Consider the following 24881-nt stretch of genomic DNA (forward strand, 5'->3'; position numbering starts at 1 on the left):
TTCTTCATTATACTAGTTCACCCTCGACCGATCATGCAACGGTAGAAACGCGAAAAATCACCACGGGCGTATGCGATCACTTTTCCGATGACTAAGACTACGCAGAAACTTTCTCCACTACGCAGAAATATAGAACGTCTCGTGAAGTTTACTACTACATTTCCTGATGGTCAAACTCGAAATGAGTTCTCTGAGGAAATAACTTATTACAATTAATTAAAAAACAAGATTTTTATCTTTTTTACTATATATTCTCCATAACATATTAAGCGTCAATTTGAATTTTTATCAAGCTATTTTTGTATTCATACTTTATCAGTGAGAAGGAATTTTTTTTTTTTAGATAGAATCTTTGCATATTAATTGCGCGAAGATTTCCATCTCTGATTCGTTACGACGAATTTATGGCCAACCGTTCTCGTGTCAGGGATCATCGAATCTCGCACGTAACGCCAGGAACCGTTTCGTCCCGTAAGTCATCGCGAGGGAGTCGTGTGAGGATATACGAGGGAATATACACAAGGCATCCACCTATGCCGGTACCGATTTCCGCGACTTGTTGGGCGTCGCGTGACGTGACCGTTCCTTTCCTCGAGCGCGTCTCCTCCCGGCGGAGATATCTCCGTTTCGCGCCGGAACGAGACGATTCCCTCCAGCGAGTTCCGACCGAAAGGTTTTCGCGAAATTCGATGGAATCTATGGATTCCTTCGTCGCGCGTCTAACTCCTGAAAGAAATAAGAATTCCTTTATTATACGTGCATATTTTTCCTTTATTATACGTGCATATTATTAATAATTTGGTGAAATTAAATTTTAGATATCCTCTCGATCGAAGGGCCTTAAGCTACTCTCTAACGTCATTATTACGGATATTAACAGCTGACGTTACCGATATTTCCGTAAATACGTCTGATACGGACAGAGATAACGAGATGAGCGGTAGTAGGAACCGGCGACTGTCAGACGACTGGCGCGACGAGTGAATTACGCAGGAAATTGCGCGATACCGTTTTGTAAATTGAATTTTCAGGCACAGACGCGGCGTCTGAAAATGGCCAGGCCGGTTACAGGCAAATCCGACAAGTTCGGATAAAGTGGCTTTAGCGCGGCGTTTCCTTTGTCTCGTGCCGGCTCTCCGGCTACGGGGAACGCCCTTCCTTCCACCCATCAAGATTTACGGTGTCTATGGGGAAGAACTTTGATAATACTCGCGCCGGAGCGTTATAGGGCCGGAGATCTCTCGCAGGGGTGTCTGGCATTTTCTTTGAACGAAGTAGAGAAACGCACGACGCGGTGCGGAAGCAAAAGAAGTATCCTCAGGAGACTTGGAGACTTTCCGCGATATCATTCCGAAAAAAAAAAAAAGAACAGAAATAGCACGTGGCAGTTTTACAGCCGAGCTTTTAACGCGACCGTTCATTTTTTGCCAGGTGGTAATAAAAATCCGCCCCGTCGATTATCGTTTACTTTTATGGTATTCGTAATTTAACGATTAAGATCTCTCCGAGTATTAAGTTTTAGAATCAAGAAGAGTACATTAAAAGAACATAAACATTAATATAAAAAAAAAAAAAAAAATAAAAAAGAAATAATGATGTAGATAGTTTGTGCGATTTGTCGTGATCGCGTGATTCAATTTGTTCTTGCGTTTTAAGTTAATTATATCCTTCTATCCCAGATAAAAATCAGATAATGTTTTACAAATACCTGTTCGATATATTTATATGTCTAATATACTGTGGACTATCTTGCGAGATACATAAATTATCTAGCAATATATAAAATCATCGTGGCCGCATATAATTTATAGCGTTTACCCGTTGGAGAACTAATAATAAGTGGATAGCGCGACGATAATTCCGTCGCGGAAGAACACGGCGAAACTGGTTGTGGTACTGACATTTGAGTATTCGTACAGAGTGACGGGTTTGGATTTTTCAGCGAGTCCCGTTTGCCGCGATTTCGAGGAATTAATTACGTAGCTTACTTTGAAGCCGTTTTTTGCATACTGTATACTTAAACATGTGTGTCGCGATATCTGTCGACGTGGAATCTAGACTCAGACGTTAGATCGGAATTTAGTTTTCGTTTCTTGACTTAACGACCTTCATTTTGAGCAGCGCGAGAAGCCGTGGCGCGTTGAAACAACGGAATAAAAATAAATCAGATCTTGCGTCGCAGAGATGTTTTTATATATACTCGTCGAACAATCGAGTTTTGCGCAAGGTATTAACGTTGAAAACGTGGAGTAAAGCGTGGTCTGATCGATGATGAACAATACTATAGACTCCTTTTACAGACTCTTCGTGGGCTGTATTCTCATGTGATTCACGTAACAACGGCGCATCTCCCGATGCGCAATCTCGCTGCGGTAATTCACGTAAAATCTGATTTTCCTTAAGTACATGCACGCGTGCGAGCCGCCTCATGCAGGCGGCGTGGTGGCTCCGATCCGCTGTTTTTCGTGCGTGGAGAGAGTTTCCTTGCCCATTAGGGACACGCGAATCATTAGACTATATCGGGCAGCCGCCTGGCAACTACCTGGAAATTGACTCGAGAGCTATTTTCAAAATTTTCTCCCGCCCGACTTCTCGGTTCTCGGCGGATTTTCCTTCTCCTTTCCTTTCTTCGCTTCTTCTCTGAAGCTCATTGACCCCGGCGCGTGTTCCCTCTCCCGTCTCTCAACGACGCGTCCTCGCGCAAAACGGAAAAATGGTATTGACCGTTGTAGGCCGTCGCGGGCCATTGGTCGGTGGTTTCTAATGGAGTAACTGGTCTACCTCCCGAGACGAAAATGCAACGAGAGTGCAACCGCATCGTCGATCCCGCATCTCCGCGGTTTCCAGGATCGACTCGGTGAGTTTTCCAAATACCGTCCCGTATCCCGGAAAACTTTATTAATCATATAACTCGCGCTCAACTCGAGCTCACCGTTGTTGATTAATCGCGCTATCGGGGAAACTTTGCGCGACAGCATAAGTGGATAAAATCAAGATCAAGTTGGTACACAGGATGTTGTTTGCCCTCCCTTATTGAGCGAGGAAAATAATTCCACTTTCCACATTTGATATTACGCAATAATAAATCTCTAACTTAATCCGTAATCCGGAAATCCAAAACTATCTCCGTTTTTCATTTCTGTTTACCGTGTAGTAACACTTATTAGCTAACTCGCAGCCTCTCACTCGCCAGCTTTACCATTTATTTGCGAGGGACACACTTGCCGGGATACCTAGTCATCGATCCTTCGTTGAATGTACGCCATCGTATTTTTAGACGGCGCAGATAGGTGGGAGATGCTGGAGACGAATCTATTTCCGAATACTTCGAATTCCGCGGATACGTCGCGGATAGTTGACAGTCGGACAGCTAGATGAACGTCACTCGCCGTCGCATTAGTTGGTTATTTCCGTTGAACGAAATTATCGATCGCCATTCCTGTCAATCTCGTTAAGTCGTTAAATCAAATCCGCAAAATGCATAAATTAGATCGGCTACTTTTGGCGCGGTAATAAAAAATTGGTGAAATCCGCAAAATTGTCAGTCGCAACCTGTCACGATTATAACGCGCAGAATTTATACTTATCAAGAGTCACTTTTTACAAAATACTTATTAATCTGCCTCTCAATCTGTGTTTTTTTCAATTCGTAACGTTATTCGATTACGATGCTAATTGGAGAGACGTATATATTTCGCAAATAATGGCTTAGGAGAAGCAAGATCGCATTTGCAAATTAGATGATTAGATGATTAGACTATTCACCCTGTTTGTACTGCCTTTACGTGTGCATTTATCTCGATATGCTCGCTTCGCTGTTTCGATATTTGCGACACGTCCGTGCCCATCCTATACATGACACGCCACGCTCGTGATTTGACAGCGGAATGAACAGTCACCACGGATAAACGTGTGAAATGCATATAGTTAGACGCATCGCACTCTATCAAAGTCACATATCGTACTCGGGTCCTTTTGATGAAAATCCTACTGACGGAGAGGATTTCGAATTTCCGAAATATTATATTATCACTTAATTATTATTTACAAAGCGCACAACGTTTAAGCTTTATAAAGATATGAAATTGCGGGCGAGGCAATACGTTTAATTATGTAATCAACACATTTTATCAAAATACGCTTTGTGCTCGACGACGCACATTGCAATCTGCGCTTGGCGCAGATAGATTAATGAATACAGTTCGCGCCCCAACGTGAAATTTAATTGTCCGCAAACGACCTTAATGAAGTAATCTAAATGACCTCCGGCCGGATTCAATAGCTTACCGAAACGTTTTATTAAAATTCTAGGCGAGGGTTCATTATCGAACACGCATAATACTCGTTACTTAACGCGTGATCTTTATCACCCTAACTCGATATTACGAAATCACGTTTGATAAATTTTTATCAGTTTATCCCGCCGGCTGGATTTCCACGAGATGGAAGTCCAGCGTCTAAGTATCATCGAGTAAAACACCACCGATTTATCGATTACGAATCCACCAATATATTGTTGATATTGTCGAATCGGTATACATCGATATTTCATTTACAGCATCCGTTAATTCGCGTTATCCTTACTTTGTCTTGCGCGGCCAATTTACTTCTCGGATAGTTTATCCGCTGGCCACGGTGTATCGCGTGTTACAGGCTGCTGGCGGGACTCCAAAAATGTCGGCGCGTTATGAATTCCGATGCGACCGGGAACGTATGTACAGGTGCAAAAGCTCGCATTTGAGCGCCGTTTAATGGAGAATCGGGAACTCTCAGCGGGTATCCCGGTGGCGAACGACAAGTTTAAATGAATCTGTCTCTCGCAAACAATATCCCCTCGTCCCAACGTATACGCGCGCGCGCGCGCGCGCGTCTGTCTCTTTCCGTCTCTCTCTCTCTCTCTCTCTCTCTCTCTTTCTCTCAATGAAATCCGGAGTGAGAGTCTGACACCGCCACCGCGGATTTCTATGGGCTAGTTTTCCGTGAATCCTATCGGTGGTCGACAGACAGTCGCGAACATGTCGGAGACAATGCGTCCTCATAACCGCGCGACAGCTGTCAAGATACCGTCCGCGGTTATGTCGGACACGTCTGAGCGGAGAAATTACTTTTTCGAACGAGATCGCGGTATTTCCATAGTCGTTGCGACGGAGATTTTCAGGGCCGAACTCTCTCTCTCGTGTTTAGAAGTTAATCTGTTTCCAACTGTTTGCGCATTTTTTGAAATCGAACTTAATAGGCACTGTTGGCTCTTTCCCTCTTCTTGTTCGCGTAACAACATCGGCGAAACGATAGGCAATTAGCATCTGCCAGTTCTGCCGTGGTCAAATATTAGTTCACATACGATACACAGTGATTGCTGATGAGGGCAACCTTAATTAGTCTACCTAATAGCCCGAAATTTCGTTACTGAAAATGGAGAAATTTTCGGCACGATAACTCCAAAATCGCTGAATCCTGAAAACCCATATTTATCTCTTTATCGCGAATGTTAGCGTAGTTTTTAATGTCACGCAATGTTTGTTGGCACTTCCGACAATTATCGAGGCGATCGCCAGCCGCGGTATTTCGAAAAACAGCAATAAACCTGTAATTCCTGTAACCGCCGGCGGCAATCGTCGAGCGTTTCGTTTCGGCCGCCGTCGCTCCGACTTTTTTTTTTTTCCACGCGCCGCGAAAGCTCGATAAAGGTAGACATTGCGTACATGTGCCGTGTCGGAGCGACTATGTGTTATATATATATCCGTATTGACCCTCCCCCGGTGCGAGAGGCACATGCACTCCGTCGCGTCATATGTACACCCATACATGCGTGCACGCGCGTTATGTAAACAGCCGCGTTTCCCGAGAGAGCAGGTGGAATACGCGAATCTCGAGAATTCACATCGACCGAGACTGGAAACTGCCTCCTTTTTTATTTTTACCTTCGTCCTTTTTCGTTGTCCGACCGAAAATTTAGCGCACCGACGAAATTAAACAATCCTCCCTCTGTTACTCCGAGACGCCTGCGAAGCATCTGCGTAACGAGCAGTTCGTAAACAGTTAGAAATTTGCGAGCGCAGTTGGAAGATTGTCGTACAACTGCGGGACAACACGTCAAACACGAGATCGTAACCGCTTTATTTCTGCGAGGTAGACGAAGGTGGACAGTCGAGCAGAGAATCATCTGTTTCCGACGATCGTTACCGCGTAGCATCCAGTTAGTTCGCTCGGCTATTACGTAATTATAGTTAATTAACGAGAAATGGATTAATGACATTGATGCATTGAGATCTCAAACGGCAAAGAGATGGATAGTCTACAACATGATCGGTTGGAATTTTCTATACGCGGGGAAGAGGGAAGGGAGAAAATAGAGAGAGTCGCGATGTTTTTGATACGACGGCTTCATCTTTTCTTACTCGACGTGATCGTAAATCGTCTTTGCGGCGAGTTTTCAATATCTTCATGCGATACACCACTGTAATATGTTCTTGTCCAATGTATCGTAAATCAAATACGAATGCTCTCGTCGCTCGTTGCACATCGAGCGGAATATCGTTCGGGCTCGAACTTCCAGATTCGGAACGTTCCTCAAAGAAAACCCGACTTCGAGTTTCTTCTACAAATATCGTAAGTAACAAGCGACAGGATGAGAGGTTACTAGTGTTCTCTCTACGTATGCGCGCGATATTATAAAGAAAGATTTTTTTTTTTTTTATTTTAATTCAACTTTGCTTTTCGACGCGTTTTTCAATCCTGAATCCTTTCCAACGAAATCATTCTCGCCGAGATATATCACGCTTTAGCAACGAGATGCGTTTTTAAATCGAGCGAAACGGAGATCCCGTGGAATTGGAAACGCGAAAGACGAGGTGGCGTAATGTTGAAAAGTCGAGGGAGTATTTCTTGCCGAAATATTTGTTTGAACTCGTCGTCCCTGCTGTCGTCCTTGTCGGTTCGCGACAAGAAACTCGCCCGGTTTCGTTCTGCAAAACAACGAGCATGCGGCGGAAATTTTATGCGCCCGGCTTTACGAACTGGAACCGACCTTCGCCCAAATCCTTCGTCGACGTCCTATCGTCGCGAATAAGGACTGCATCGCCCGCTCGAGGGCAATGCAGTTAATGGAAAATCCTTCATAATGGGGTTTCTCGGAGTGAATAAAGCGACAGAACTTCTTCCCCAACGAAATTCGCAATCACGTCAAATTATGTTATTTCCGTATTGCGTTATGAATTTTTTATGCGGCATCTTTTAAGACGAGAGCAGCTGTCCTAGTTTGAAAATTTTAATAATCAATTCGGTGTTCAGAGATGACTTGCAATCAACTTACAATCGTGAAATATTTTTTAAACACATGAAAGATGAGAAAATATCGACAAATAAAAACAGAAAAAAAAATATATATATATATAATATATATTCTCTCGTTTCATTTCGCCGCACGACGCGTACCCGATGGATTTAATTGATCCCTTTTTCTACGGTCGATTTCAATCCAGTTAATTGGAAAAGTTACCGCGATTGAATCCCAATTGATGCACGAACGAAAACGCACGCTCGATTGCGGCCGATAATCTGTGTTTTTTTTTCTTTGTTTCCAAGCCGATAATCTTTTCTTTGACAAAATTGACTCGTTTTTTTTTTTTTTTTTTCCGGTACAATTTGAAATCGATTAATGATATTATCTAACCGATTTCTTTTGCTGCGAGGCTCGAACGAGACTATCGTATTAAAAACTTTTCAATTATCGAGATTTCGTACGATTTACTTTGTGATTGAAATATCCGCGTTCACTGCTTATCGAGAATCGAGTAAATCGATTGGCCGTTTCCAGGCGATAAAAAAAACACGGTTAAATAGTGACGCCGAGCGGGATTACGTGACAGGATATCTAGAATCACATACAGCAGCGGCGGTACATCGAGCTTCGAACATCCGTTAGAAATGTCTCCCGTAGTTTCCCGATTAAAGAATTTATCACGGCGTATCATCGCGGCGCAGCTCCCGCCGTAATTGCGAGCGTCGCTGATCTTGGCGGAGAGGGCACGGGGCGAATATCGCGGTGATTGCAGCGCAGGAGGCGACCGGGATTCGCAGACGACCCAATTCGATTACAAGGCGATGTTCTGGTCGCAATTATTGCCGTGGCGCTAACCGCGTTACGTCCTGCGTTAGACCGAGGGGACCCCCACCTGCCGCGAGACATCCGGCCAATCCCGCGTCGGCCAATCAGCTCGACCGAGTGTGAATAACTATTCCAATTAACAGTAAATACGTACGGTACACGAGCGAACGAGCCTCCCAACGAGGACATTTCGTCATAATAGGCGCTTCTCGTAGGACGCTGTAATCGCCCGCGTCATTAACTCCTCAGACTCGATAAATACTCGTATTGACAGCTCCGTCCACATGTATCGACTGCCAACACGCGTCATCCACTTCACTTGAATTATATTGTCACCATTGCTGAAACATTTTGACGTTTCTTCGTCGACACTCCGTCCGTCGGGAATTATAGCGACTTTAATTTATTTATTGCGAATATGCGTTGCAGGTTTTTTTTTTTTCACAGTCACTCGTTATAAATTCAAATCATAACTAGTTTCATGTGTGACATATAGCGGTAAAAGGAAGAGGACATGTTGAAAAATAAATGTGAAACAACCTTCGGTACCATATAACTTTTTATCACAGCATAACGATGATAGATAAGTTGGAATATTCTAAACGATTAATAAATTTATGTCTAATTAATTAAGTAATAAATTACGTCGGAAGCAAAGTTTTAGACATAATATTCTCACGTATAAAAAGTCTGATGCGTTTAAAAAAAATCGAGAGTATAAATTACCCTCACATACACACATGTGATGAACGTGACCATAACACAGTTGTATAGTAATACATGTGACAGGGATGAGTAAGCAGATTGAAGGATAGAGACGTAAAGCTAAAACGGTGTTTTAAACAATTTATCGGCAGTGCCGTAGACCGACATAATGAAAGGTTACATCCCTCGTACGTAACGCGTGGTAAATGATGTTTACAATGAAAATCATGCGGTTTGCGAAGATTCGATCGACGTTGTATAAACCAAAGAGAAAGAAGGATAGCTGCTACGTTAAAAGGTGGGAAGGGAAAGCTGAGAGAGAGAGAGAGAGAGAGAGGGGGGGGGTTAAATAGCGGTAGTTCGCTGCACCTGACTATTTATAACAAATCGATAGATGTCGGCAACCGATGCGTTCCTCGCGTGCAGTATTTCTCGTATTCGCAAGAACGGTTTTTGTGCCTGTGAACGCGCCTTCAAACGCAGAATGTATCTCTGTTTAGGACTGGATTGTCAACACAGTACAATTTTTTTTATCTTCTTTATGTAATGTAATCTTTCGTAATCTTTCGATAGTTAACAAAAAAAGTCTATAACATGTTTTTGTGGAAATGTATTAAGGTTGCGTAAGGGAGATCTATTGTACCCAACGATCCAAGAACGTGATACAATTTAACCGCAATCGATGACTCACGTCGGTCCCGACGACGTAAAACTACACTTAAGCTATCGCCGCGGCGTATTAGTCATTGAAGGCCACTAGCGAGGATAAATAATCATTTTACGCTAATTACTGATCGACCGTTGTTACCGTTGACCGCAGAAGTTCCTGTTGGCTTTTTATTCGTGCCAGTATTTTCCTCGGAAATCCCCGCGAACATATATATATATATATAGTAGTAGCAAGTCTCTTCGAACGGACGAATGCGTGCGAAAAGTTCGTAAGTCGCATGCATTATAAGTTTTGTGACGCATAATTTACATTGGAAAAGTGAGCGAAAGGGAGCGCCTACAAATGCAGAGACAGAGACAAGGAGTTCCGTTTGACATTAGCGGAGAATCCTTCATCGTCTCTCGTTCGCATCCCGATTCGCGATACCGTAAACAATCACGCGATCACCAACTGCTGCATCTGCGGTTTCGCCGCTGCCTTCAATTACGCGGTGGGATCGCCCCGAACGAAATTAACGGGAGAAAGTCCGAGAAGCTTTTTCGTTTATTCGATTGCGATTTAGTTACACCAGCACCACGCGGTTTCCTACGAAATTCGCAGGCCGCGTGATATTCTCCGTAGTGATCCGCAACCGCCGAAATGAAATTAATCTTTCCTTGGATGAAACGGTAAATCGCTCGTTGTACGTATGTACGTGCGCTCGAAACGGACGAAAGTCGTGTCGACTTTTTCGAAGTTTTTTTAGCATTGAAACGCAATTCTTACACGCATCTCGGTAAAGGACTATTCTTTTTTAATGCTATTAATTTTTGGAAAACTAAAAGACATGACAATTTCAAAACATGACGTCTTTTTACTTTAAGACGAGCGAGACACGACGAAATAGAAAATTCTTTTTTTTTTTTTTTTTTTTTTTTTTTTTTTTTTTTTTTTTTTTTTTCGAGCAAAATTTATAGATTTCGAACAAATATTCTTCGGGTTCTCCGAGAGTTATAAAAAGGTTTGAAGGTCTCTCTCCATCCACCAGGCGCACGATTTTCTCACATTTGTCGTTGACTGTCGCGACGAATCGAACGCGCGGTATTTTAGCTCGGTCAGTCGAAGTGGACGATTCGAGTGATGCGACGAAACGAATAGTGAGGTCGGCGCTTTTTCGAAAGATCATCTTGCCCCGTTCCGCGTGCTTACGGCGCGCGGTAGACATTCGACATGTTCGCCGCGATGGTACTGCACAAGCATAACAAGCACAGCAATGGGAACCATTCGAATCATCACGCGAGCAACAATAACGCCACTACCAACTCCACCAGCAATCACCTTAACAACAACAACCACATCAATAACAACGTCAACAATGTGAACCAGGCGTTCAGCACGAGGGCGGTAAGTGGAATTGCACTCTTGTGCGAAATTCGATATTTCTTTACTCAGTTTTCTTATTAAAATAACAATCTATTATAGAGACAGAGAGTTTTGTATTATATTAAGTAATTCAGAAACCGCTCGTAATTTTACGAAAAAGTTGAAATTTATCTGAATCTCATGAAAGAGAAAAGTCTCACAAGGCTTGACAAGGTATCCGTTTGAAGCAAAGAGGCAGGCTCGTCTTTCAATTTGATTGAGTACTTACTTTACGATAGCGCGTTTTTACGGGAGATTATTTGCGCGATCGCACAGGAGCAGCGAGTCGCGAGTCGTTAGATGCAAATTTCGCGTCTTCCAACGGGGCCGTATTTCTCAGAGCGAATCGTCCCGTGGGTACCGGCTTTCGCGGGCTCCGGCAAGATTTAGAAGGATTTTTATCAGCCGAGCGAAAAGGCTCGGGCTGCTCCTTTCGGTCGGGCGAAGGACGCAGAGAAAAGAAAATTTTTCCGCTCGAAGGGAAATCACGTTTACGGCAAAGGGTGAGTCTTATCTTTCCCGTTGCAGAAGCGATCCTGAGAAAACGCGACGATTTCGCTGACATCGCGGACGACTTTACAGAATGCAGAAAACGTGGTAGCGGTCGCGAATTTAGTCTCACTCCGTTTTTTTTTTCTTTTCTTTTCTTTCGTCATTTTTTCCTCTCATTTCTCCTCCGTTTATCTGTAATATCCATCTTTCTAGCTTCGTCAAAAATATCTGTGCGTGAAAAATCTTCCTTACATCTGTACAAATCGTTTTTTTTCTCACCCGTTGATTTTTCACGAAAAATTTTTTACGTGATACTTTTTGTAGTAGAAAAAAATATTGAAATGTACGTATTGAATTGAATAATGTTAAACAAAAATTTTCATTAGACAGTAATCCTCATTTAATTCGAGACAGTTATATCGGAAGATTTGTTAGGAATGATAAGTTGGAAACTGAAAATTTAAACTCGATTGTAGACGCGGTGCTGTAGTTAAATATAAATGCCGCGCAGAATATTACCCAATGTAGCACACGGTGGATTATATCGGTTTAATATTTTAGGATTTCCCCGCAAATCTTCTATTTCATGCGGTTCGTTAGAGTGGCGCAAGGTATTTCAGTTTCAATTTCCCAGGGTACACTCGACTGAAAGATTGGAAATCGAGAATTCAGCGAGCGGTTGATATCGAAATATTTCGAAATATGGTCGCGAGAATCGGGCACGACGTAACGCAACGTGACAGAATTTGTTTTATAGAAGTGATAAAGCGTGGCGAGCTCCTATCGGAAGACAGGATTCGCTTTGTTACACGAAATCTATTTTTTGAGGGCTGATATTGATTTTCGATATTTTTATTCTAGCACAGTCGCCGTCTTTTGCCATACGAGAAATTGCTCCCACTGGAATTGTTTCTTTCCAATTGTGAATTCTTGTTCTTATCGCGTAAAATGGATTTTTATGAGAATTGAAATTTTTACCATTCGACCACATTATAACTACAATTTTCATAAAGTGAAATAACAAAGGAAAATTGCTTTCATTTGGGTTATCTGTTTATTTCCACCATTTTATTTTCGAATTACAGTCGCGGTTTATTATTCTGCGGCGCGATCTGCATGCTGTTTGCCGTCTAGCGAGCGGTTTATTTTTTGAGTAGGCAGGGGGTGGAGGACTACGAATGAGTTAATTGCATCTGTCGGTCCACCCTCCCTCGAACCAAGTCGGAACTCGGAGAGGGTTGTATGTAAATGAAGTAGCGAGATTAAGTCCTTTGTGCTATTCGATCCTGATAACGAACATGTTAAAGGATTCGCTATAAATTAACAACTAGATTAAACTGTCCAGCGCCCTTCGCCTTTACAGCCTTTCCTAGCCCTTCATCTTCCTGACCATCATCTCCCTGATATCTGAAACGATCAGTCGGCGACATTGTCTAAGTTTTCCAAATATTTTATTTTCTTCGAGACAGTTTCGTTCTCGAACATGTGACGCGATACCGTCGCGACAGTTCGAGACAAATTTCGTAGGAGTTGAAACAAAATATATACACTTTCTCGATAACAAGTTAGCGTAAAAATAGATAATTGAGTTTACTACGATCTTGTAACAATTAAAATAACTTGGTTTTGTTATTATTGTCATTATTATCGCGATGCAATTGCAATGTGATTTCAGTTTATTCGATCTCTCTCTCTCTCTGGAAAATAAAGAACAAGTGGCTAAATTAGTTTTGTCAAAAAAAAAAAAAAATGGAAAGAGAAACACGACTTCTTACGTTTCACCCTTAAACGCGTTTGAGGGATGAAAGCGCCGCTATATGATAAAAGACAAAGGCAGTTAAATATATCGAGGTGAAGTGGAGTAAAACTCGTTTTTGCTTGAGGAGAGAGTGAGGCCTCTCCATCCCCCGTCGGCTATCTCCCTTGTTGTTTCGTTGTATTTTCCTACCTATCTTTCGCCCTTCAGTCTCCGCGTCGTTTCTCAACCGCCGCGTAATTCGATTTCGAAGCACGACGAGACTCCGCTTTGTGCGACTTCTCGGGCCCTCGGCCGGCTTGAAATAACTTCGCAAAGGGCTTCGATCTCCACGGACGTGTGCCTATATCCCCGTGTATATAATACGTATATATCAAATCGGTACGAAGAAGGTCTGATGGACGTGGAAAAGTCGGAAGCTTCGTGGTTACAAGCGTAAAAATATGATTCACAACCCGACGAAATCGTTCTGTGCCGAGAATAAAACTTCAAAGCGATAGTCTATTAGATTTTCCTCTTACATTTCTTTATGCGAAAATAAAATTTTAGCGGTTTACGAAAATAATATTGCGCAAAAATTACTCGCCCAAGGAAAATGTTCCATATTCCGCGATGTACTAAATACAAACCAACAAAGGGAAACGGCTATGATTAAAAATGTCAACCGTAATTAAAAATTTACTCTTTGATGAAAGGAAAGGTCGATCACGTTAAAACCAATCGATTATGACTCAAAGAAGGAACGAGTTTCCCGATTGCGCTTTTCGGTATGACGATCCTATTACAAAAGATCAATAAATTATTATTCCCAGCCAGGACGGACAGAGTCACCCGATATCAATATTTCTTTCATAATAAATATTCAGACACCCGACGGTCTAAATCTTTGTGAATAATACGTGCTATCGGCTCTATATACGCGTGCAGTTTCTTTTTCGTTGAATTGGACACGTGCGAACTATTATGCAAAATTATTCATCCTCTCCGCGTTTGTATTAACGATTTTATGTCGAACGGCGCGTCGAGGAAGAGTCAGACGTGTTTGTAAAACGTTGATGCGTTCCATTAACGCGTCGGCGAAGCGAGACGGATCCATCGGCCCGAAAATTCACCCTCTCGCCGATGCTCACCGGAGGGATGATGTTACCCTCCCCAGGGGGGGAGAAACCCGGGCGACCGCATCTCGTTGCCAAGGTTATGCTTGGACAATCAATGGACCCGGCTGTAATCAGCGCGATTATAAACGGTGTTTCGCTTAACGCGCCGTCGGTCGCCATCATTAATGCCCGACAAATTGGCCGGCCATGCCGCTTTTGCAAATAGCTAGCGCGCCGCGCTACGCCGATGGGAAAAACGCCGTCGACGTCATTACACGGCATTGATCGTCATTTCCGGGACGGGAAGGTGATTACCAGCGGTAGCGGCAGCGGGAGACAGCATCAGCGGCCGCTCGACAATTTCGAGAATGATTTCAAGCCCGTTCGCTATTCGCGTAATTAGCTCGCGAATCAGACTCATGACGCATCATCTTCCACGCTTTTAATTACGCGCTTATTGAATTCTTGACTCGCGCAAATGGTTCTGATTGCGTTTTTGCCCGTATTATCGTCTGCCTCGACTCGAATTACAGATTTATCATATTTACACAACGCGTTGAATTAATTAAATACAGAAAAACGTGAAAGTCTCACGTTGTGCGCTAAATAACACGAGATAAGAGTATCAGTTTAATTCACGACATATACCCCATTCTGTCGAACGATAATAAAACGGGCCGCGGGTCATGGCAATTATTTTATGACTGTCATAACGGTCTTCCCTGGCAGTTTTATACAGACACATAAACGACACTCGAAGTTTCGATACAATCGTGTCATCCCGTGTCGCGGTCTCATCCCCTTGCCTCTCTGTCTCTCTTATGTAATGCCGTGCCAACTCCATAAAATATACAAATCCTTTTCTCTGTATTACGTATATAAATGTTCACATAAATGTTCTTATATTGTCACATTATTAATCGTCATCTGATCGCCTTTTGGCACGGGTATGTGAACATATTCGGAGTTCATATTCGGAGATTTTAATAACATATAGAGATTTAAATAAAAATTAACTTTAACTTATAAATATTCCGATTGTGTGAAATTGTGCACAATCGATTCGAACATTTAAATTTCTGATTTCTATTTAGAAATTTTTCGTATCTTTTCAATTTTTTCCTTTTCGTACGTTTCTCGTATCTCGAAATTTTTTTCATATTGAATTTATCGATTATCTGGAATGCACTGTTTACGCCATGCATTTTACGTCGCGAAACGATACGCGGAATTATTGCGACGGCACGCGATTCGGTAAACTGTTAAAACCGAAGGGACGCGCGACCGGAGATTGAACATTGCAAACGGAGCATGTCGATATGTTTGTTGTTCGGATAGTATACACCCGATATTACATCGTCGAACAATCGATCATCGTCCGAGCACAAAGCTTCTCGTGCGGACTCGTGTCTCGGTATAGTCGAGCTTCGGTATATTCGTTCGGACGGACAGAGACAGAGAGGGGAAAAGGGGGAGAATACCCCGGGTGCTCCATAGCGTCTAAGTTGGTCGACGGAAATTTTTGGCAAACGCGTCGGAAACTCATTTGGGATTTTCACGACGAAGGAGAGTCGTTCAGGGAGCGACGTACGCGCTCGATATCTCTTTGTTCGTGCGGCCGATTACACAACAGAGGAGCCTTATCTCGTTACATCGTAATCTCTTTTCTTTCTTATCTCGTCGCCAGTTGTTACCGTTGCTGTCGTCGGCCCACTCGAATACTCCCTCGATTTGCCACCTTGCGCGATACATTTAAAATCCTCGTCGGCCTGACATTCGTCGAGCCTGAATTAATAAATGCAAATTGCATAATTTTTCTCCCTTTGACACACGCGGAATTTTATATATTTTATAAAAATTTCGACAAGAAGATTACACGGAAACATTAATGTCATAACGTCTAGTATTTTTAAATTTGTCTCGCACAAAATTCTTCCTTTTTCTCATTTTCCTTCGCGGGGGAATTTCATAACAAAGTAACGCATATTATATTATATGAGAATAAGAAAGAAAATTTCGATATTGCGATAAAATCTGCTTTTCACGTAAAACGCTTTTCATTCCGGGAAACTCGGCGCATCGGTTAATTAGTCGGTCTCAACGTCGTGAGGAGTAACACCGTTAAACATTTACGTTGCCGGCCATTAATGCACCCTACGTGCATTTCCTGTCGTTGGCCGACGGTAGGAAGTCGCCCAGCGTCCCGGCCCTACGGCGAGGGGGAGGGACCAGAGGCCGCCTAATGGTAACGATGTAATGACCTTACCGGCACGGTGTACCTTCCGGTTACGAGCTTCCCGATGTCGGCGGGGACCGCTATCGCCGCCCCCGGGTCGATCGTAAAACTCGAATTTCCCCGCCTTCGAAAGCACAGCACGGGGCAAACTGGTTTTATGAGGAAGAACCGTCGCGATCTCTTGGACCGAGGGTTTCTCGTTTAAAGATAATCCGCCAGCTTTGCATTTCGAATATCTTTCGTGGTAACGGCGAAAAAAGGAAATATTATTTTTTTTGTGTTTCGCGATTTCGCGCTACGTGTCGGAGTAAAGAGCTTTCGCGATCAACCATATTTTAAAATAAACGCATTACTTGAAATTTCAGACTCCGGTCGGGTTGGTTTCAATTTTATCGTTTTTATCCTCTTATCTTTGAAATTTAATTTCGGATTATCAAAGTTTCATAGATTTGGATCCGCGAGATGTTTAATCCTGCAACTTTCAGGAGATGTAATTTCCGGCTCTAATTTTCATTTCTGAATTATTGCATTATTAACTTGGATCGATCGTGCCTTCAAATTGGACTATTTATATACGTTCATTGAACTCTCATCAAATTCTTATTATCGCGGTTATCAGAGTGCAATGATCCTTAGTTTTATAACATAATATAGCGCCTTGGAAGAATGTTTATTCTTCTTGATAATGCTGACATGCTACATTTACATGCTCTTATCACAAAAGTCGTTCGATTCCTGCCTCATGACGTGATAATGCTTAGCACAGTATTGAAGTTCAGATTACACGATTGTTTTTGTTCAACGTTTCTATCCGCCTCCTTTCGGCGCGTTAACGTCAGTATTCATTCTATACGTTTCGCCCCTGGCGGCCTCGACGTCGCTCCATTTTTCGCGTTAACTTGCCTTTCGAGGTTTTACTTAAGCAGCAATTTTCAACGCGTCAATCTTCTCGGGGAAATGGACTGTTCGGTTTTCCGCTTTTCTTCACCGGCCGTCCGAAACGTTTTACCGCAACGTGCACCCTCGGATAGACAAACGGATAGATGGAACATATAGATAGATAAATCCAGAGTTACGATCATCGTCGAATATTTATGATCAATAAAAGATATCGCGTGTTAGACGGCGTAAAAAGTATCGTCACGAATATATGTAAATGTATGGCGATGTACGGCGATGTATTGCCGCGAGGGTTCCAAAGATTTTCCCTTCGAGACTGGAGCGACGACACAATTCGGGAAAACCAACGCGCGTATTTTTTTTTATTTTTTTTTTTATTTTTTTTTTACTCTATTCCCAATTTTGACGAGCAATTTTATCTCGTTCTCGCTATCAAGAATAACCGACAGAAGCGTCGACGTAGCATAACATTTTCTAAACAAAAATAACAAGTTCTGTTATATTTAGATACCTACGGATACGTTCGACTCCGTGTTGCTATACGATACGTAATATACGCCATCGGCCGACATATGTACCTAGGTGTTTTCTCGAGCGGAGCGATAGGTGACCGAGTTTTTATAAAAATGTGCCGCGGAGCTTTAGCGTGCCCCTTTCGAGGAAAGACCTTCGGAGAACCTCAACGAGAACAGAGAGAGCTTTGCGCCGCACTTCGCGTTCTCACGTCAGTGCGCATTCAGCCTCTCGCATCTTTCCATGCGCGTAATCGTACGTACCGCCGTCGTTTCGCCGTCGAACTATGATCGCGAAAAATCTAATATCCCACCAACCCATCCTGTCTTGGCATCCTCCGCCGCCACCCCCGTTCAAGGATCCTCGCGGATGCGCCCGAAGGCTTGGCAATGGCGAAATTGGCAGGCTTTCCCGTACCTCAAATAAGCCCCGCTGTCTATCGGTATTCCGTCGCTCGAGACTGGGTGTCATCAAGTATTTACCGACGTTTGTGCCGGCTTCATGTTTTATTTGTCAGACAGTCGAGCGTCATGGGAACTGCAGCCTCCCGCCATTTCAAAGGCTTGCCACGGTGTAAGCCGAGGTGTAAATCTTGCTTCTCGAATTTGTCGATGCGCGAGGTGTCCCGTAAATCATGATGTCGACTAGCGAGAAAGCATTTATTATGGAGATTGAAATGTGTCTCCATAAAAATGTCGGCTAAAAACTCGCGGTTGGAGCTCTCGCTCTCTCTCTCTCTCTCTCTCTCTCTCTCTCTCTCTCTCTCTCTCTCTCTCTCTCTCTCTCTCTCTCTCTCTCTCTCGCAGAAAAGATCGCGTGTAAATATACATTTCTTACGCGGCGATATATCCGCGTATTAACTTTCTTTCGTAAATTCATCCGGATTTATTCCAGAATTTTATCGCGGACTCCCGACTTTTACGCGTCCCAGGTACAGACCTGTTGTTCCCGGCAATTATCCGCTCGTTATGGAAAATGAGTACGCGATTTATCACTCACATTTGCAGCGTATCAAAGGACGAGTGATCGCCAACAGCTGGCAGTGCCGTTACGGTAACGTCCAATTCCGCGCAATCGGAGTGGCAAGTCCATACTCGGGCTCTCCCGACGTAACGATCGTAATTCGCGCAACGCGCGTTATCCGTCACTCGCGTCGTTTGTCATGTATACCGCTCTGTGAAAGTACTGGAATTACTCTCTCGCGTCACTTCCCCTCCGCGGTATCTGGCTCGAACGTATCGAACGCGGCCGATTGCCGCTCGCGCGAGTGCACGCACCGTCTTGACCTCGTCAAATGTCGGAGCGGCATTTGAAAGGAACGATCGCCGTGCTCTTTAATACCAACTGCTTTCAGGCCGGCTGCTGCCGCGGCTGCGGCAGCCGGTGGAGGTGTATCACCGTGGCATTTAAGTCGGGAAGATACGATTGTCGCAGACAGATTGGGAAATTTGCACATTTGTCAGCATCCCCCCCCCTCCCCCAGCGCTACATCTCCGCATGGCTTAAAATTTTTTTTCATTGCGATGATTATTTTTTTCGACGACTTTATAAATATTATATTTAAATTCTGTTACATTCTATAAAAATTCCAATTACTTTCTATATTTGGATAATTTCTTGCTACTTATTTTTTTTCTTTCTTTTTTCTACTTCTCCGTGAGAGGCAACACGCGAGAGGGAAAGGTGATTTAATAACGCGAGGCGGTGTAAATTCTTAGGATAATGACATGTGCATTTACGGGAGGTCGTATCGATCCGTTAAGCGCGATGAAGTATATGTAACGAACCATATATAAGAGCCGAGCAATGGCCGCATTATCGTCGATCTATATTAAGGCTGCGCTGTAAAAGCGAATATTCGACCGCGAAAGGACTGTTCGTAAACAAATTTCTGCACTTTGACGCCGTGACAGCTTTTATACTGCGCCATTTCACATATCATTTTCTAACTTTATATAATTGTTTTCTACACTCGCAGTCTAGTTATAGAGCGTATTTTATATACTCGTTTTTTAAAATCTCTCTTTCTAACATTAACTATTTTAGAAGCTGTACTACCGATTCCTGGAAAGTAAGCGAATATGATGTATAATCTCGATCTGTACGGCTTGTATAGCTTGTACGCATTGTTTGATCCGCGTATTGTATAAGTCGTAAACTAAACGTAAGATCAGATAATGCCACCGGAGCGCAAGTCAGATCGGCGCGTATGCAGAATTAAAAGACGATTTATTATCATCACTGCCAAAAGACAATAGCCGCGTCGATTAAGATAGGCGTCGGGCTCTTTATGTAACACGACAAATTATCATGAAAAATGCCGCAGACCGGCACGTATGTAGACAATCGGTTAGCGAGACGATCGTGGAAGCTTCGTCGAGTCGTGGGGAAAATTTCACGTCGTCGCGAGGGACAAACGCGCGGTCCGATAGCGAACGACGGTCGATGAATAATCGTAGGCGAATGTAATGCGCAATGACCCTGTAAAATATGCGAGACTCTTGATAATTTATCGGTACCCTAATTTATCTACGACGACCGTAGAAGATTTGGTTTCGCGAGAGGCGAATATCGATCGGCGGCGAGGGAAGACACTCGTGCGCCGATCGAGACCTATGGCTATGTCATTTCGTTGCGGCGCGGCGCGGGTTCCGCTTTAATCGGTATTTCGTTCCGCCGTGATGTGAAGGAATCTTTCTTCTCCTCGCGCGCTGCTCCTCGCGAGATCCGCTCGCGTGCTCGGCCGCTTCGTGCTCTAGTCGCTCCGCGCGCGATATATCTCGTCGCCTTTCACTCGACGGTTACCTCGCGCCATTGTGCAGCCCCGCGCGGTCGGCGCGCCGTTGCGCAACGATATTTTAGCTCTGGCGTATTGCAAAATGAACGCTGCGCTCGAACGCACGAGCGCGGCTCGTCATCGCGCTCGCGCTCGTGTCGCAGCTGTCGCTCGATTGTCTTCTTCCGGCACGGCGCTGAGATGCCGCCCTGCCGGTACGGCGTGAGCCGCAACGACTCGTTGCGTAGTATATCACGCCAGCGATGACGATTTATGAAGGTCGGGAAGAGGGGAGGAGGATTTGCTCTCGAAACGTCGCGCGGTCGCCGCCATCGATTTAATCGCGAATATTCGAGAGCGAGACAAAGGGGTCCGCGCTCGCGATCCGCGGGATTCGGAATGCACCGTGCGCATCCCGGTGGTGTCATTAAAATTTCATAGCCATGGATGACACACGCGGCATGAATCATCCATGGCGCACCTCGCCCGTCTATCGCGAATACTTCGTCTATCGCGCTCGCGCGATAACCGAACCTTCTGCCTACGCGAAATATCGTTCCGCTCCATAACCGCTCCATATCTCAGCCCGGTAAAGCCGCGGCGGTATTCCGCGAGTGCCGCGGACCCCAGGTGCACGAAAGTGAAGTCCCCGTGCCCCTATATATATTCTCGATGCGCCGCGCAATAATACCGTTTTCGCCGTGCAAGTCGGCCAAAATTTAAACCGCGTTTGCGACGCATCGTAGTTTAAATTTTGGGGTCTTGCCGTACTTTATTGTAACGAGAATATAGCACGAATCTCTCTCGCAATAATTCCCGTGCGATCGTATTTCTCGTGGGCTTTGTATATTATTCAAAAGCCAGTCGCGCTTTTAACTCTCTCTCTCTCTCTTTTAGCTCTCTTTTTCTAACAGCTTACGAGGTCGATTGCGCTTTTAACAACTCCGCGACTCGCTCCAAAGTAACATCGTCCATCTCTTTTAATCATAATCGTCATCGCGCTCATAGTAAGTAAGCATTGAATGCGAATATCTCCGATAGTTATTTACACCGGATTATTTTGATTGTTACACAATTTAAAGCGATTGGAATTTATCTCTCGCTCGTACACGCTCGCGATTCGCCAGACTGCAAACCGATCTGCCCGTGAATCATTGCGACAGACGAAATATCGTGTGCTCTACTCTCTGGACACACGTAAGATTTAACCGACGTGTAAGAACATTAATCGCCGTCATGGTCGTACATCGAGGTTTCTATCGATAAATAGTAGGGCGAACGGCTGGCACCCCGTGGAAGCGCTGTCAGATTTCATGGGTACAAAATCGATCTGAAATAGATCGGAGCCAATTGCCAGACACGTCGAAGAGAGAGATATATATACATGTCTAAAGAATGTTGCAACCGTTGTCGTGATCGTACATATCCGAGGTTGCCGATTGTACGATACCATGAAATCGATGAGCTTTTTTATATTTCTTGATTAATATATATGGTCTTGCCACACTTCCTCAAGAGATTAAAAGAAGATCTTCAAAATGCGCTCGTCGACATGTGGAATCGAGCTGTCGCGTATTATCATCAATCATCGATCGATAATAGGTGACATTCTAATTGATTAGCCTTCCACGGCCTCCTTCGGGAATGATAGCTCCTCATGAGTACCGTTTTCTAAATTGATTTTGGCAAAATTTTTGCAAGTGCACGTCTCCAGTGTTCCACAAACGACACGCAGCCAATGTTACGTGATTCAGCAGGGATAACACGCTTTTCGTTTATACAGTATTTATTCTACTGTTACACCACACACACACACACACACACACACACACACACACACACACACACACACACACACACACACACACACACCACAGTGTTTTGTGCCGCTCTCGACGATTGTTCGTTACAGCTTCATTCGCGACGTTTAAAGTTCGTTATACGCATTATTATGTTTTTGCACTTTACAAATCGGCAACGCTTAGGGATGGTATGACACTCTAAGCCGTTTTTCCGACAACGGGGCGTTCGCGTATTCGCCCTGAATCAATGACAACGCCTAAGGATGATGTATTCGTCCTAGGTCACTGATCGACAGACCGTGACGATGCCTTGGGAATGTATTCCTAAGGAATGTATGTAATCACGATAACGCACGCACATATGTCGTATTGTAATCGTATAGCTCGCGTTCTGCTTCGATATGCTCGGGTCGAGACTCTCTTGCAGATTGACTGCGAACCGAAAATTCTTCTGCCCGAGTCCCTCTTCGGAAGTTATTTTTCTAATTTCCTATTGACTCAACGATCTTCTTACGAATTAGAGGCTCTGTCATTTTGCATTTGTCGGTAGGCTAATACGGTGATTAAGAATTAATAATTCGATAATTGTCGCAGAAATTGCAAAATGAGTAGAGGATTTTTCTACTCAGTTTTGCCAGCTCCACCTGCCCATGAGAGGTGATACGATACCGGACACCCTGTATATGTACGTGCGTGTGTTCGCATTGTTTCTATAAACTAGTTTTGAATACATGTATACATGCGCATTGAGAAAAGAGCTCTTCTACGTAACAGCCAAGATTTCTCGGCTTTTTTAGAAATTAAGTAGCATATAATATTCCTATGTTTTCGCTATAGATTTTTTTTTTTAAAGAAAATAATATTAAATTCAACAGTAATGACTATGAATTTATATAGACCGGTCGACGTTTTGCCTTTTGACACAATCAAGAACATCCATGATATTCTGGCATAGTCTTTTTCTTTTTTTGTTTTTCCACCTTGTCATATCAATGCAAATTACTCGATACGAATTTTGTTAATTTATTACGGGATTCTATATTTTACTGAAGATGACCTGATACAGGTCGAAACGATAATTTAAGCAAGAAGATTTAGCTAGGCCTTACATGCCCTTCATCTTTATCAATTTTTATTAAATTTTTTATTATTACAAATTGCATATTTCCTCTTAATTGAAAGAGAGTAATTAATCGTTCAGTCGGAGAATAAAACGATTCCATTTCTGTTGATTATCACTTTTACATTTATTAAAGTAACACACATATGCCAGACGTTTATACATTAATACACATCCAGATATTTTTCTTAGTGATTGCATCACGGATAAAACGCTATAAAAATCGATAATACACGTTTGAAGAAAGAGAACACGAGCGAATCGCATTGCGAATAGAAGCGTCGAGACAGCTCTTATTTCACGAGACGTATCTCCAGTCTTGCATGTAAGATTGTCGATGTTAACCCGTCTCTCGGGCACAAATCATCGGTTCTTAGCCGCGAATCGCAAACTTTCAGACATTTTCAACCCGCCGCCGCGCGAAAGAGCACGCCGATCGATCACAAACGGATCTTCATCCATATTTATCTTCAGCGAGCGCGCTAAAAGCTCCTTCGACGGGGCGATAGTATCTCCCATTAATAATACATCGAGATAATAAATCCTGTCCTAAAGAATCGCCGGCGTTACTCTATCTCACGACGAGAAAATCCGGCTCCGCTGTACATTTTCCGAGCGGACCAACGATAGCCATGCCGTTGGTTTATCGTCGCGCACTTATTAATTTTCAGAACATCCATCAATAAATCCAAACTAAACGTACACGTACGCGCATTATACATCCATTAATTTAATTTAAAATGACATATGTTTTTTAATGGCGCAAATGGATTAATTATGAAATATCGCGATATACGCGGGTATATGAGAAATGTATGCATTTTGCCGTCGGCTCTGCCTGTTAAATAATATTGCAAGTGTATTCGCTCACATTGGTCGCTTCTCGTTGCACACCTGTTGCTCATTACACACCGTATAGTTTTAATTTTTCACAAGTTCGTTATTTTAATTCCTCTTAATAAAAATCCAATTTCGGGATTACGCATCGACGTGCCCGATACGCGTGCGCTTATCGGCTCGAATAATCCTGGCTCCGAATTAATGATTCAGCGTCTTAAGAGTCAAGTCGTCGGCGACATTTTTTTTTAACATAAAAGCAATCTGGAGCGATTATGCATCGCTCGCGTTTGTTGTTTGGAGGACCGATCGGCGATAGTAAAATAAACCGTGTCCGACTGCAGCCTGTCCCTGAACGTTGCTCAGGCGTGATATCTGAACAATGGGACAGACATCGCCATTGACGTGACTTCCTGTTGTGACTTACGAAGCCCGCTGCTCTTTAATCCACGGTAGCTGACTCCGTTCC

At 43.5% G+C, this 24881-nt stretch overlaps 1 protein-coding gene across 2 annotated transcripts in view; it reads left to right on the forward strand.

Annotated features, from left to right (window-relative positions):
* The window catches only part of GckIII (Germinal centre kinase III), an 88046-nt gene that overhangs the window by 25239 nt on the left and 37926 nt on the right, over window positions 1–24881 (forward strand). The window contains exon 2 of one of the 2 annotated variants that reach the window (XM_089077099.1): window positions 10572–10865. The exons of the other annotated variant lie outside the window; for it this stretch is intronic. Within the exon in view, the coding sequence (XP_088933225.1) occupies window positions 10692–10865 (174 nt within the window). The 5' untranslated portion in view covers window positions 10572–10691. The remainder of the gene's footprint in view (window positions 1–10571; window positions 10866–24881) is intronic. 2 annotated transcript variants of the gene reach the window in all.

The sequence above is a fragment of the Pogonomyrmex barbatus genome, unplaced genomic scaffold (assembly GCF_055798465.1).
Source record: "Pogonomyrmex barbatus isolate J1 unplaced genomic scaffold, ASM5579846v1 scaffold2, whole genome shotgun sequence".
Classification (NCBI taxonomy): Eukaryota; Metazoa; Arthropoda; class Insecta; order Hymenoptera; family Formicidae; genus Pogonomyrmex; species Pogonomyrmex barbatus.